This window comes from Sebastes umbrosus, chromosome 1 (genome assembly GCF_015220745.1).
Source record: "Sebastes umbrosus isolate fSebUmb1 chromosome 1, fSebUmb1.pri, whole genome shotgun sequence".
Lineage (NCBI taxonomy): Eukaryota > Metazoa > Chordata > Actinopteri > Perciformes > Sebastidae > Sebastes > Sebastes umbrosus.
Window position 1 is genome coordinate 39,752,212 of NC_051269.1, and position 14,757 is coordinate 39,766,968.

At 41.6% G+C, this 14,757-nt stretch overlaps 1 protein-coding gene and 1 long non-coding RNA gene across 9 annotated transcripts in view; both read left to right on the top strand.

Moving 5' to 3' along the window:
* chl1b (cell adhesion molecule L1-like b) overlaps window positions 1-4,777 on the top strand; it is an 83,327-nt gene extending 78,550 nt beyond the window's left edge. For 7 of the 8 annotated variants that reach the window (XM_037774387.1, XM_037774378.1, XM_037774361.1 and 4 more), the window contains 2 exons: window positions 386-458; window positions 2,816-4,777. In XM_037774387.1, coding sequence (XP_037630315.1) covers window positions 386-458; window positions 2,816-3,020 — 278 coding nt within the window. In that variant the 3' untranslated portion in view covers window positions 3,021-4,777. Of the gene's footprint in view, window positions 1-385; window positions 459-580; window positions 661-2,815 lie in introns of all 8 variants that reach the window. The other variant, XM_037774418.1, reaches the window with a different exon arrangement.
* A 1,887-nt stretch (window positions 4,778-6,664) lies between these two features.
* Window positions 6,665-14,751, top strand: LOC119497489. The gene is made up of 3 exons (XR_005208933.1): window positions 6,665-6,676; window positions 12,002-12,009; window positions 14,684-14,751. It is a non-coding gene; the product is annotated as an uncharacterized LOC119497489 (long non-coding RNA).
* Window positions 14,752-14,757: the final 6 nt, after the last annotated feature.

The following is a 14,757-nucleotide window of genomic DNA, read 5'->3' on the forward strand; positions in this document are numbered from 1 at the left end:
GCGTTATTTAACCTCTTTCTCGACAAGCTGGTATGACATGGTTGGTACCAATGGATTCATTCGGTTTTTCTAGTTTCATATGCCAGTATCTTTGCTTAAAACTGAGCCCATTACAACCTAAAAATCGCGAGTTGCATCAATGCGTTAAAGAAATGAGTGGCGTTAAAACAAATTTGTGACGACTTTGACAGCCCTAATATGTATATTTACAGAAATTAGATTAAATGGTGCAATCTTTTCTCAGGCTTGCGCTGATGTTTCATTCATTCGGTGAGTAAGTGCAGGGACTGAGACTGAAACAGGAGCAGTCAGGGGACACAGTGATCTTCACTGGAAGCCGTCTCTTGAGGAAATCACTGATATCTTCTTTTTATTTTCTGAGCAGTGAAAGAAAAAGAGGACCTCCACCCAGACGTGGAGTCCCAGGGCATGAATGACGACACGTTTTGTGAATACAGGTAAGCGTAACCCCTCGGAGCACTATTTCACCACCTCGCTGCAATTCACGTGCAACAGTGTATGAAATTCTCCTCTGCTGTCCTGTCCTCTCCGTAACTCTCTCTTTCCTGTCGCTGAAAAGACAACCCAGCATGCGCGAGGTTGGCGTGGAGCCTCACACTTCTTCCGTTCAAGACATTTGACGGCCTGAGTAACTGGAAAGTATGTGATAAACAGCGATAGCATCCCTGAGCTGTTTACGCATCGCTGTTTGTCCGAGTGGTAGCATCCCTTTATAGGACTTTGTGATCTTAGATACGGTGTTGTGTGGTTGTTGTTGTTGTTTGTGATAGACATCGCATCATAAAGGGAGCCGCAGCGCCGCTCACATATTGCCATTTTGTGTCCGGAAGGAGCTAAACGCAGGCTGCCCAACAAAGCGGCAGGAGGCTCGAACCAATCAGTGTAATTGAAAGCAGCTCGTCTCCGGGGCAGTAATATCTGGGCCCCCGTACTCCAATCAGTGGGATCTGCACAGCTCAACAAATGCTGATGTAGTGGAGTCAAAAGTGGCTCAGTGTGACGGGATTTATACTCTGTCATGTTGACTACAGGAGCTGGTTGCAGCAGCTATTCATAAATCTATCACTAAGTTTGTGTGTAAAGTCCCTCCTAAGTTCTTTTAACTTAAAGGAATAAAAATACACTTATTTGCTCTCTTGCAGAGTTAGATGAGAAAATCCACATGACTCATGTCTGTACAATGAATATGAAGCTACCTCCAGCACCCAGTTAACTGAGCACAAAGCTGGTTCGCCTGCCATTATTTCCTTCTCTTCAGTTTTCATTAAAGCTAGGCTTGGTAATGTTGAAAAACTAGCAAGAGTACGCTAGATTTAAAAAATTATCCAACCGAAAAACCCAGCCCAGTGTCGCTGACTCCTTTTTAATGAAAGTAGCTCGCAGCACTACATGCAGCTCCAAAAGTCCCTAAATCTAGAGAGTAAGTCTGTAACACTGAGAGTCTGTTGCTTCAGGCCTCCCTCCAAAGCCACTCCCAACGCAGTGAGCGCAGGAAGGTAGACCACCCAATCGTTTCATTCAGGCCGATTGAAATGATTGGACGGGATTATTACAGTCCTGCGACAACCACAGACACAGGATTTTTTTTCTTTTTTTTCCCCCGGCGACAACGTAGTACAACGGGGTATATAGCACTCCACGTGTCCGTCCGTTTGCGTGTCACACTTTCGTTTCCTGAGTAAAACTCGGAAACAATTTAACTTAGGAACTTCAAATTTGGTATGATGGTTGACAGTGTGGTATACTGTAGTTGTGCCTTTGGGGGTTAGAAGTCCAGGGTGCCCAACATTTTGCAATTTTGCCCAAAAATTGATTTTTTTTTCTACTTCAATTTCATTTCCGGAGTAGAACTCGAAAGCTATTACACTTAGGAATTTAAAAATTGGTATGATGGTTGACAGTGTAGTCTAGTCCTGAGGAAGGTGAACTAATGACAAGCTAGATTGTGCTCAAGAAACTAATTCCTCCAAAAGGGCAAAACATTTGGCCCTACTTTAGTAGGGGTCAAGCACTGAGCGGGGGTTTGTTTTTGCCTTGTTTGCTGTCAGCGATGTAATGAGAATTTCAACAAATAGAACAATTTTTTTTTTAATATTACCAACTCTAGCTTTAAAACAAATGATGACTGCTGTGTTTTCCAAATTAATCAGAGCACACAAGATCATATTGCCTCTTCAGTTACCATATGACCGGTTGCTGAACAACAATGAAGCATTTAAAAGGTTATTTTTTAAATGGAGTCAAATGAATGGAGTGCTCACTCTACATAAAACACCGCGGCTACATCACATCACTTCCAGCAAACTTCATGGAGAACAATGAGGGCAAAAGAGCATCACCGATCTGTTTTTAGGCGACTATTCTCTGGTCTAGCTCAGCTTAAAACACAAAAACACAGAATCCGACAGCACATTAGTCTGTCGTTCACTACTGACCTATTTGCGTCCCTTGTTTTCCACCTGTCTGTCCTCTGCTCCGCTCCTTGTGTGTGAGGAGAGCAGAGGATATTAATGATCGTGTGAAATTTACTTTAAATTCTATGGTTGAAATGGAATTTCAATCGATTTTCAATTCAGAATGGAAATCGTGACACCTCTAGTGATGATTAATATTGTCTTAACATCTGTGTGAATATGTCCCGTTGGTCAGCCAGAGCTAAATTCTATTGTCACAGAGGCTCATCGTAGAGGCAGTGATAGCTGGAGCCTGCACCCCCCCGTCCTCTCCAATAAGCCATAGAGTGAAGCCATGGGTGAAATGAGGTGATTCTAAATCCACTGTGCCTCTCTCGCAGCGACAACGACGAGAAGCCACTGAAGGGCAGCCAACACTCGCTGAGCAGAGAGATCAAAGCCGGGGACAGCGGGGACAGTCTGGTGGACTACGGCGACGAGGACGTTCAGTTCAACGAGGACGGCTCCTTTATCGGCGAGTACGCGGGGCGAAAGGAGAAGAGGGCGTCCGCCGAGATCAAAGCCACCATTCAGACCCCGGCGTGAGGAGCGAAACCGCCATCCGTCCTCTCCCGGACAACGTTTTTCATTAAACCTGCTGGGAGGAACAAATGAAAGAGGAAAACAGACATTATCCATACCGAGCACACGTCGTGTCAAATGTAATGCGTCATTGCCAACTGCACACTGCCACCCTCATTTTATACAGCTCTGTTTTTGTCAAGTTGCAACACAATGACCGTTACTAAATACTGTGTATATATAGTGTATATTATATGTGCGGAGTGTCTTTTTTTTATAATTATTATTACACAAAAAAAAATTTAGAGGGCTTTGGATTTTCTTTTCTTTTTTATCTCCCATTACGTCAGCTGTTTGTACAAATGTTAGGAACATTTCACTCTCCATCGCACATCATTATATGCAGCTTTGCCTCCGATGTCGTCCCGTAGCCGACCAACAGATTAGCGGGAATATCAAGTTTGATATTTTTCAATTGGAGCAAATATTACTGACCTTTTATATTTGAAAACTATTCATTAAATATGATGTAAGATGTGTATAAAGGTTGATTATTAACTTATTTTATCCAGTGGTTTTATACCTGACTAAATAACATTTACATATCATAAACAGTGAATCTCCCTTTGACGTTAGAAGAAAATTAAATGTAGCTATTATGTGTCTTGTTTAGCATTTAGATCCATCGGACAGTTTAAATGACAGACCTCAGTCTGTGCTTACTATCGCACACTGCTATAGTAATAACAGCCCCATACACTGCTATACCAGATATGGAAGATATATTGTAATCCATTACATGCTATTATTTATCTGATTATTAGAAATTGATGTGTAAACCAGTCACACTTTTATCACAATTTGTATTAAAAGTACAATTACAGTTTATAGACAAACTATTTTACAATGCTGGCATATCAAATGAAGTTGCTCTGAAACACAATTTAGTTATACAGTAGCCACAAAGTCTTTAGAGGAATGGTTTGACATTTCGAGAAATATGCATATACGTTTTTTGCTGAAGATAAGATTTATACCACTCATGTCTGTACGGTAAATCTGGCGCTACAGCTAGCAGCCAGTTAGCTTATCTTAGCATAAAGAGTGGAAACGGTAGTCCCCAAGGTAACGATTGATCTTATAAGCATAATAATAATCAAACTGTTCCTTTAAAGCAGCAGTCCACTGATTTAGTTGATGGTAACAGGAAGGAGTCCCTGGTTTCGGTCAAGCTCCAAACATGCTGGATCCTACACTTCCCATAATTCATCTCTGTCATTATAAAGATGCTGTTGAATTAACACCCAAGTCTTTTTAAACTCCACGCCCCAGTTTGTAACGCAGTAATTTTATAGTCTCAAAATCCAGGTTGAGATAACCCAAGTGACATCACTATGATATCATCAGTTTCCTTGACAAAGTCACAGAACAGAGTGAGTAGCCTAATACTCTTTATGATCAATGAACTGATGTGTGAATTGGTGGAGTGCCCCTTTAAGAAGAAAGTGCACTGGATTATAGACTTTTTTTGTAATCAGATTACTGTAATCTGGTTGTATGTTGAGATACAATAGACTAGTCACCGTTACATCCGTCTTAACGAGCCTTACTCTGTTACTTTCGATATACTGCCATTCAAAACACAATCACTACGTTGTTCAGCATTAACATTAGCACCACCATCAGAAGAAAATTGCAATGTTTTGTAAAATTTCAGCCATTGCATGTTAAGAATGTTAATTGGTGTTTTTTTGATGTCATTAAATTGCTTTACTTTCTTACATCCTGGTAATGGTCTGACTGTTTGGTCACAAACATCACTGGAACAATGGAACAATGGAAGATTATTAAAGGTGCTAAATGCGAGATTGGGAGTATTTATGTTGCCCATGGCGACGGCTGAGACAGCAACTCGTAACTAACGGCAAAGAATGTATATTGCCAAGAAGAGAAAGTCAATTGTTTTGCATTTTTTACCGGAAGTGACTACCAAACGGCAGTAAAACATTCACCTTAACAGTGCCGTCAAAAGTAAAACTAAATCATTTCTATTCTATAGTCATATTCTACCGAAATGTCCTGTGTCGAACAATAAAATAATATAAATATAATAAGAGTTTTCAGTCCAAAATGGCGACAGCGGCTGTTGTAAAAAAAACAAAAAAACAGCGGAGTTTCGTCTCTTTGCTTCTTGCTTGACAGAGCTAACAGTGTTTACCTGGGGAGAACAGGAGGGTGGGCGCTACGCTTCCACAATGGTGCCGTTGGTCGGGACAGCGTTATCAGCTGTAAGCGCCGCAGTGCAGAGCCGTCTGACTTCCATTGCTCCTAAAGTAATGTTATTATGGTAAGGATGACCTCTGAGCGAGGTGAACAGCATTACGACAGTTTTGCAGTCGGCGCTTCACGTTACCATAGTCTTGGCAAGGGAGGAGTGAGCAAAGGTTTGCTCAGTTGGTTGCAATCTGCAACCATACCACTAGATGCCGCCAAATCCTATGCTGCTTGTTTCTGGACAGACTTGAAGGGTTTTCTTTATTATTTAGAACAGCAACAAGCAACCTTGAAAGCAGCGGCTCTAAATACATGAAGTAAAGCTGCTCTGAGCTGAGCCACACAGTCGAGCAGGAGCCTCTATACCACTCTCACTTTGCTCCAGCATTAGGAGGAGGTAATAATCCGTGAATAGAAGAAAAAAAACTAAAATGACACAGTACCATCCACGGTGAAATAATGAGTCTTTGATGCTCATAACTTTGCCTGCCCTTGTTATCATAGCATTTAGCTCAGCATGTGTGTGTGTGTGTTTGTACTCCCTATAAATATAAAGACCGTGCTACTAGAGCTATAGATGTTACATCAGGTATTTTTCAACCGACCCAGCACACGCTAGTGACTTTATGCATTAGACAGTGAAATACTGATAATGAACTAATGAAGAAAGGTGCCACAAACACACATCATTTATACACAGAAGTGAAAGAATTCACTAAATATTTACAAGGACTCACCGCCGTATGAGAGCAGTGCAGAGCCGAAACTCGGATTACAACACACATAGAGGGAGAGTGACTTCATTCTCTGCTCAGGTAGCCATTACTCCTCTATATCGTTACATGGCAAATACTTGTTTGCTGCAATTTAATGATCTGAATATCATATAGAGCACCTTTAATGTTTGTGATACCTACAGTACTGTTTGTATGCCCCCATAGATGAATACATGACTGGATAAATCTCTATCTCTAATCTCCTTTACCTCCAGTCTGCAGTAAAAATATGACTTCAGAGGGAGAAAGGGGTAGCCTACCTGTTGAAACATGCTCATTCCCTCTGAATAAAATAGAAGATGTTTGACAGATTGTTACCCATTCGTAGTATGACTTTAAGAAATGTCGCGCCGGGGTCAAGCCTCTGTCTGAGTTGAGCTTCTCGTTTGATTACTTTGGCTGCAGGAGAGAATCATGAGAAATCAAAGGAGTGGGCTCAGACAGGCACTGGATCATGGAGCGAGAGCTGTAATCATGTCTGATGGTTGATAGTAGGGAGCGGAGAGTGTCACTGTGAGGGTTCTCACCGCGTGGGTCACATCTGCCGCAGATACTCTATCATCACTCAGCCGGGTTCGCCTTCGCTGCAGCAGTTAGAGGCTTCAGCCCTCACATATACGACCTTCAGGTGTTGATAATGGACCCTCCGGTAGCCATTTTGAAGGTCCTCGGCTCTTTGGCAACAAAGCGAACAGCTGGACGCGTCTGCACACATGCCATCAGCGTTGGGGGAAGCTACTTAGAGAGCTTAATTCTGCAACATAACAATGGCTGCTCTCTGGAGAGAAGCTGAATTACATCACAGCCAGAGAAATACAGTTTGGATAAAGCCTCTTAGAGAAAATACTTTGAAAAAGACAATATGATACAAGGATTTGTCTGCAGTAATACGACACTCACATGGCCGTATGTACATTGAAAGAGTTATTGTGATAATTCCTTCTGTCCATACAGGCCGTGAAGTGCTTACTTGAGGTGGTAGGAGGCAGTTAAATGTTGACAGTAGCTGTGGTTAATTTAGATTCACAACGATTAAAGTTTGATGAATGTTAGGTGATGCTCAGGCTACGTCAAGTTTTTGCAGTGGTAAAGACACTGACATTTTTTAAAGGAACAGTGTGTAACATTTCAGGGGATCTATTAGCAGAAATGGAATATTATATTCATAACTATGTTTTCATTTTCATTCTAAGAATCGTGTTTTCGTTAGCTAAGAATGAGCCCTTCATATCTACATAGGGAGCGGGTCCTCTTCACGGAGTCCGCCATGTTTCTACAGTAGCCCGGATGGACAAACTAAACAACGCTCTAGAGAGAGACTTTCACATTTTTATGTTATCAAAGGCCCCCGTGGTTCTCCAACACGCTTGTAAAACTGTGGTAACGTGAGTCGCAGAGTGCAAAACCGTGGAACCGCCAGCCACCGTCTGACTCCGTTGCTCCTAAAGTAGTGTTATTATGTTAAGGACGGCCTCTGAGCGAGGCAAACAGCGTTACCACAGTCTTGGAAAGGGAGGAGTGAGCGGAGGTTGCAATCTGCAACCACACCACTAGATGTCGCCAAATCCTACACACTGCACCTTTAAGCTTCCAGCATGTTCCCCTGCTGCTTGTTTCTGGACAGACTTGAAGTTTTTCTTTATTATTTAGAACATCAACAAGCAACCTTGAAAGCGGCGGCTCTAAATACATGAAGTAAAGCTGCTCTGAGCTGAGCCACACAGTCGAGCAGGAGCCTCTATACAGTACCACTCTCACTTTGCTTCAGCATTAGGAGGAGGTAATAATCCGTGAATAGAAAAAAAAAACTAAAATGACACAGTACCATCCGCGGTGCAATAATGAGTCTTTGATGCTCATAACTTCCCCAGCCCTTATTATCATAGCATTTAGCTTAGTATGTGTGTGTGTGTGTGTCTGTGTGTATGTGTGTGTTTGTGCACTCCCTATAAATATAAAGACCGTGCTACTGGAGCTGTACATGTTACATCAGGTATTTTTCAACCAAGGCTTTTTTTTTTTCTTTTCATTCCCTGACTGAAGAATTCACCCAGCACATCGTTAGTGACTTTATGCATTAGACAGTGAAATACTGATAATGAACTAATGAAGAAAGGTGCCACAAACACACATCATTTATACAGAGAAGTGAAAGAATTCACTAAATATTTACAAGGAGGACTCAGTAGAGGAGGATTTTTCACCTCCTGCTGCACACTTGGTCCTAAATAATGACTGTTAGTACAGACTCCTTATCAGTATGCTGTCTTGCTGCCCTTATGAGAATGAACAATGAATAATGAAGATTAATGCTACACAGGTATTTTACAGGGGAAAATAGTCCACAGTACATTTTATTATGTATTATCAAAGGATAAGACTGAATGTTTAACTTTGCATCAGTAATCACTGTAACCCTCAGACCAATGCAAACTAGGGCTGTGTATTGGCAAGAACCTGGCAATACAATACGTATCACGATGCAGGGGTTACGATTCAAAATTGCGATATATTGAAATTTTTTAAATCTAATTTTAGGAAAACTGTCATAGTATGAAGAACACACCACCATATGCATTAAATGTGAGTAAAAAAAAGTTGTTTTTTTAATGCAATCAGAACAGTGGGATCTGCATTTGTATTTCAAGCAGGAACACTCTCGTCATAGATTTAACCATTTATTGCACAAATGGACATACAGTTATGCTTGGCGTTGATGGCTCCACTCTCAAGATGCTCCCTGGATTAGCAAAGCAGCATGCTAAGCCAAGACAGGGAGGGCAATGCAGAAACCCACTTAGTATACAAGAGCACCATGTTAACCTTTGAGCCATGCATGTTGGGACTCTGAACTAGAAGGTGGAGGCTGGGGTGGTGGGGGCAAAGCCTTGCCAGCAGCAGCGGTGTGTTGGTGTAGCAGTAAGGAGCTATATTTAAATGGACCGCCTTGTTGTGAGAATGGGCTGCGATTGGTGTTATCACAGTCCTTGTAACCGCCAACATCATAGCACTACTTTGAGGACACATTCACTGAGAGCGTAGATATTTAGCCATTAAGTAAAGTATTAGTTAATCTTTGCATGTAAACCGATAATTCAAAATTTATAGTATTTTTGAGAACCGATACAGTATCACAAAACACAATATTGCAATACTTAATATTTTTTTTACATCCCTATGCAAAACTGTCCTTTTTCGTGAGAAATTAGGATTAACTTTGAATTCTACAAGTCAATATTTCCGCTTTTTCAGCCTACAAGTTAATTGAGAGTGGAGCCGTTAATTAGTTTTTTTCTCGACAGTAAGATGCAAAGATTGATATCAACCTCATGTCTGTGCGTTAAGGACGGAGCTGGAGTCAGGACATGGTTAGCTTAGCTTAGGACAGCATAAAGACTGGAAGCAAGGCTAGCTGTTTCCCTCTGCCTCCGGTCTTTATGCTAAGCTAACCAAGTGTAATTCAGTTTCTAAAAATCGTATCCGCTCACTGTGTTTGTATTCACAACTCTCGCAGCGCCAGGTGAACCTTGGGTATGATGACTTATATGAATGCCACCATCACACCAACACACACATTCCCATTGTGTTGTGTGCAGTGGGGTCACGGGGGTCACATGATTAATTTGACGATGATGTCTTCAGGCAGACTGCGATGTGACACCCCGGAACAGTACTTAGGATAGAGGTGAAAGGATTTGCCTATAATGTGAAAGCCATAACGTACAGTCTCATATATTTAACCAGTCTTTTATGCAGCGTAGCCTACATATCATCCACGACCCCAGTCCATTACAATGGCAATGTCAAAGGCTTAAAAAATGCTCTATTGTGTGTCCGTACCTCTAATGGAATTCGCAGCGGGTAATAGAAGCGAGCGTCTCTACGGGCATCGCCATTTGTTGAGTGATGAATAGAGGAGAGGGGGGGTCAATGACTTGAAGCACAAGGTGGACTTTTAAGAGCTCCAATGACGTGCGAGAGCCTTTTTTCAGGCTCCAACAGCGGTTCATAGAAATCAGAGTTATAAATAATACAAGACTCAAATGAACGTCTGAATTGCCTCGAAGGTCTCGCACTGGAAAAGAAATCGCTGCATTAAGTAAAGAGGAAAAATGGACTCCTTCCTCTGCCGTATAAATTTCTTCCCATGTTGCCAAAAAAAGTGCCGTAAGGCCGACATCACAAAAGCAAAGGAAACAGTGGATCCAATTATCATTTCACAGTGTAGGAGTGATAAAATGTCTGCATGCTGTTGCCTCATAGCAGATGACTTCATATATTCTGTGATAAAGCAAGGCACATTACAATCTGGTTCTTCAACAGACAGACACGTAAAGCCACTTACTGGCCCATTGTAGTCTACATCAGAAATTATAAGTGCAAATCAAACCAGGGGATGTCTGATTCATACAGTCTGGTAATGAGAAATCCTGGGCTATAGTGGCAGCGACGCGCTCTGTGCTCTAAAGCAGCGATTCATTTTGGAGCGCTGCTGAATTTCCAGTGCCAGCACGGTCCTGTGACTCTTTCAAAGGGCTCAGGCGTCTGGGACATCTGAGGGACTGATCTCAACATATCGCACTTGCGCTGCAAATGAATTGGTCCCCCAGGTCTCCAGAGCTGTCAGCAACTCACTTTATATGAGAGCTTCATTCATCAACACATTTTTTTTCCCTGTGAGCAGCAACTTTTGAAAAAAAAAAAAAAAAAAAAAAAGTGGGAAAGAAATGTGGCAAAACTTTTTTTTAAAGACTTGTCCTTTTTTTTTGGTGAGCAGAATATCCATGTGGAACATTTGGGGAACTAAATCATGAAGTGGTGCCTGTCAGGTTGCTGTATTTCTCAGGTAATACCAACGCTCTCACCTCCAGAGACGTATGTATGTTTTGTGCCAGTTTCAACCTTTTACAGTTTAGAAGTCTATCAAGTTTAAAAGGAAAGATGCATTTGGGCTTTATTTTAGTTGTCCTTAAATCCTTAGGAAGTTTCCTGTTTAGGAACTCTGTCATTTGGTAATAATTATAAGGAAAACATTAGTTTCACTGAAGGGCAAGCACCAGTTAAAGCCAAGTCAATATTAAATGATTATTCTTTTTTTTTTTTTTTACTTTATTCTCCATATTTAGCTGTATTATTAGCTAATCTGCTGACTAATAGTGCCTTCAAATGGGGTCGCGTTGAAGAAGAGTCCATATGAACTCTCCCCTCTTGTGGTATTCACAACCTCGTAAGTGGAAAGTTTCTGAAAGCTCCAAGTTCACGAGTTGTGACGTGATTGTTGATGTTGTCAGAAATGGTGGAGGCCATAGAAGTTCATTTTTTTGGTTCATAATAAGTTAATATATTGTAATTTTAGTCATATATTGTTTTTCTTCGTAATTTTGTTTTTTGGAAAATGTTGATATCCCCAACGGCTTCATCTTTTTCCTCTGTCATTATGCCTTTGCATTCACTGCATTATGTTAGCCACTTGCTAGCTTGCTAAATTGTTAGCCTCTGTGGCTTCTACGTAGACGCTGACAGTAACGTAAATATTACGGTTGCTTAGCAGCGGTGTTCTCACGACTTCACTACTTGAACGCCAAGCATATTTTGTACACGACTTCCCATGTTGTCAACACAAGCTCACAGGTTTCATTTGAAGGCACCACAAAAACTCTCTAGGTTAACCATCAAAAAGTTTCAAATTGCACAGGCTTGACTCATTAGCTGTAATCAGTTGCACCTGTGTGAAGCAGAGATTAGTGCGGTTCGAGCTGGTTTGGATGCACCACGAGGAAGACGCCAGAGGAAAGACATTTTGGAAGACTGAGACGGCGTTTGTCTCAGAAACCACAATAAACTGTTACTGTATATATACTTTTCACCATGAACATTCTCATCGAAGAGCGGACTGGCCGACCGGGCCGACGGATCTACACCCGAGGGGTGTCCAGAGGAGTCATCCGATCCAAGTGAGAACGGTGGCCTGGCGAGGTGAGTCAACCACACACACACACACACACACACACACACACACCTCCCAGATGGGAATGGTTGCATTCACCCACGGAAGTCCAGGTCACAACTTTCACATCTAATGCAGCACGTAAGGAGAGGCACAAGCTTACGGGCTTGCTAGCCATAGCTATTTAAGATGTGTTCATGGTTTAGCATAGCAGCGGAACAACTGTCAATATTTATTACAAATCTATATAATAAGAGAAATAACTGGGCAGTGAAGACCACAAACAAATAAACAATCCTGTATTTCTCAAATCTAACAAAAATACATTCAACTGAGAACTGAAAAACAAATAAAACATTAACTTTAACTTGACTCTGACGCCATTTCTCTAGAAGCTCAATACAGTCTTGACAGAGTTTTTTCTTTCCATCTTCAACATGGTGTATTGAATACATGACATCCTTTGTCCAGACTTCAGGTTATGGTAGGACTGAACCATTTCGGGAGGGACCAATCATTTACCCCGCTACCATAGACTTGGTTTGGCCGAGTTAAACCGCATCGGCTCTGCCATTTGAAATGATTTGGAAATTATACTCATAAAATAACTTATATTGAAAAATACCCATGAATTGAGCCCATGAAGTCTTCATTTATTCAAATAAGGGAAGAAAATCTGCCAATGAAGTAAGATTACTTCCATACAAATCATCTTGTTTTCAAGTCAGTTCCTTGAAAGGCGACAGAATAACACAAAACGCTCCACAAGAAAAATTACATCTATTCAAGAGAATGATTTGAATTTATTTCATCATGAGACCATTAGGATTCAATAGTAGTCAAAAAATAACTAGATAAGATGTCGATTTTTGCATTGCAGGATAAAAGTCTCTGCGGCATCATTTAAGTAGTAATTTTATCCTGTGGCAGACCAGACAGGTACACACCTTCAGGGTCAAACAACAAATCTCATCATATGCTGTGCATTTTCTTAAGAGATCACAAACCATAGAAATAAAACAGGTTGTACACAAACACGCAGAATCTCCAAATCTCCAGAGCTCAGCTAAATGGGCTCTTAAATATACACTTCTACAGACGAGAGGCAGTTTGAACATTCAAGCATTTACATAGCTTTTATTGTATGATACTTGAGCGCTGACTTCCTTGTGACCCTACTTGAGAAGCAGTTGCGAGGGTAATGATGATTACACAGCAATGTCAACTGTCTGGGCCCAGCACTTGATGATGTGTAATCCAAACTCTCAGGCAACACGGCGTTTTCTTTCTGGGGAGGTGATAATTTACTGGAGAGGTGTGGGAAGCCTGGAGTGAGTGCGTGAATATCCTCTCAGTGTTTTGTGGAGGGGCTGTGAGCGCGCGAGTGCAGACTGACGTTTCTAGCACAGACAGATGCTGAACGTGGGCTCGGCTGCCACCGATTTGGGAATGTAGGCTACGGGGGAACACATGGCGGGGCAAAGGTAGCAGGGGACCCAGGGGAGGAAGGCAGATGGGCCTATATTAGACATCTCAGATAGCTCTGCCTCTCCCTGGACGCTGCCCAACACTGTCAGGTCAGAGAGTGAAGCATCGGCCTCTTCAGATCCAGGTGGCTCCATGTTTGACCTCGCTTCTCAATTCATCGGCGGCCTCGTGTCAACGTCTCGTTCTGCACCGCATTGAGGAGCAAAAATATAAGACAAGTCCGGAAAAGTCTGTTTTGTTGCTCCTGAATTTAACTTTTTACTTGTGAGAGAACTATGTAACTATTTGTCGGCTCACAAAGTTGTTACTGTAATGAAAGCAAACAGGTACCTAAACATCAGATACAGAGCAACATAACTTTAATTTGACTGGTGTAATTTAAGTCAAATTGTCCCTCTTTCAGCCATTTGGTTCTGAGTGTTGAAATTGTACAGTGAGTTTATCGGTTATTGTTTTTTTGAGATGATGAGAGTCGTTTTGAGGCTTTGAAACCAAAACATTGAGCTAAAGCAACCTAGAGGGCCCTCTAAAAGTGTGGTAGAGCCGCAGAGTGTGGTGATAATTCTCTGGGGATTACGAGCGACGCCTTTCACAATTCACTTTGTCATTCCATCGTCCATTGTGAATATAAAAATATTGATTAATGCAGCTTTAAAGTGATACTTTGTGACATTTCGCTATTCCCCATCTCTTAAAGTCTGCTGACCTCAACACTTTTCACACTTCTTGCAGCATTTTCCAACAAAGAAATGTCCTATTAAACAGGAAGTGATTTAATAATCTGGATACTTGTCAGCAAAAAACAACAACAACATTGGCAGGGTGCAAAAAAATCCCAATCAAAACAACCCGGCAATACGCTGTTAGAATGTTGAAAAAGAATAATTACGTATATTAAAGCTGTTAGAATTATTATTTTCACAATAACCAATTTGTTAATTTTTAACAGGGGGGATGGAGCCGTTTTGTTTTGATCACCTGGGACTAGCGAACAGCCCCATGGACAACTCTATTGGTTGTGTATTCTTACCAGGGCAGGACTGAGGGTGTGACTCAGAGAAAAAGTTGCAATTTACAAATCTGTCTGCTACTTCAGCACCACGAACAGCGTCCTGTTAGGCTACTGATATTTTAGAGCCGCGGTCGGGGTCATAGATTCTAACGTACACAAACCTCAGTCAGATAAAGGATGAATGACTCAGACAGACTGGACTAACATATTCAACTATACAACCCCTCTGGCCCTGCACTCTCTCTGCTGCTAGGGGATGGAGAG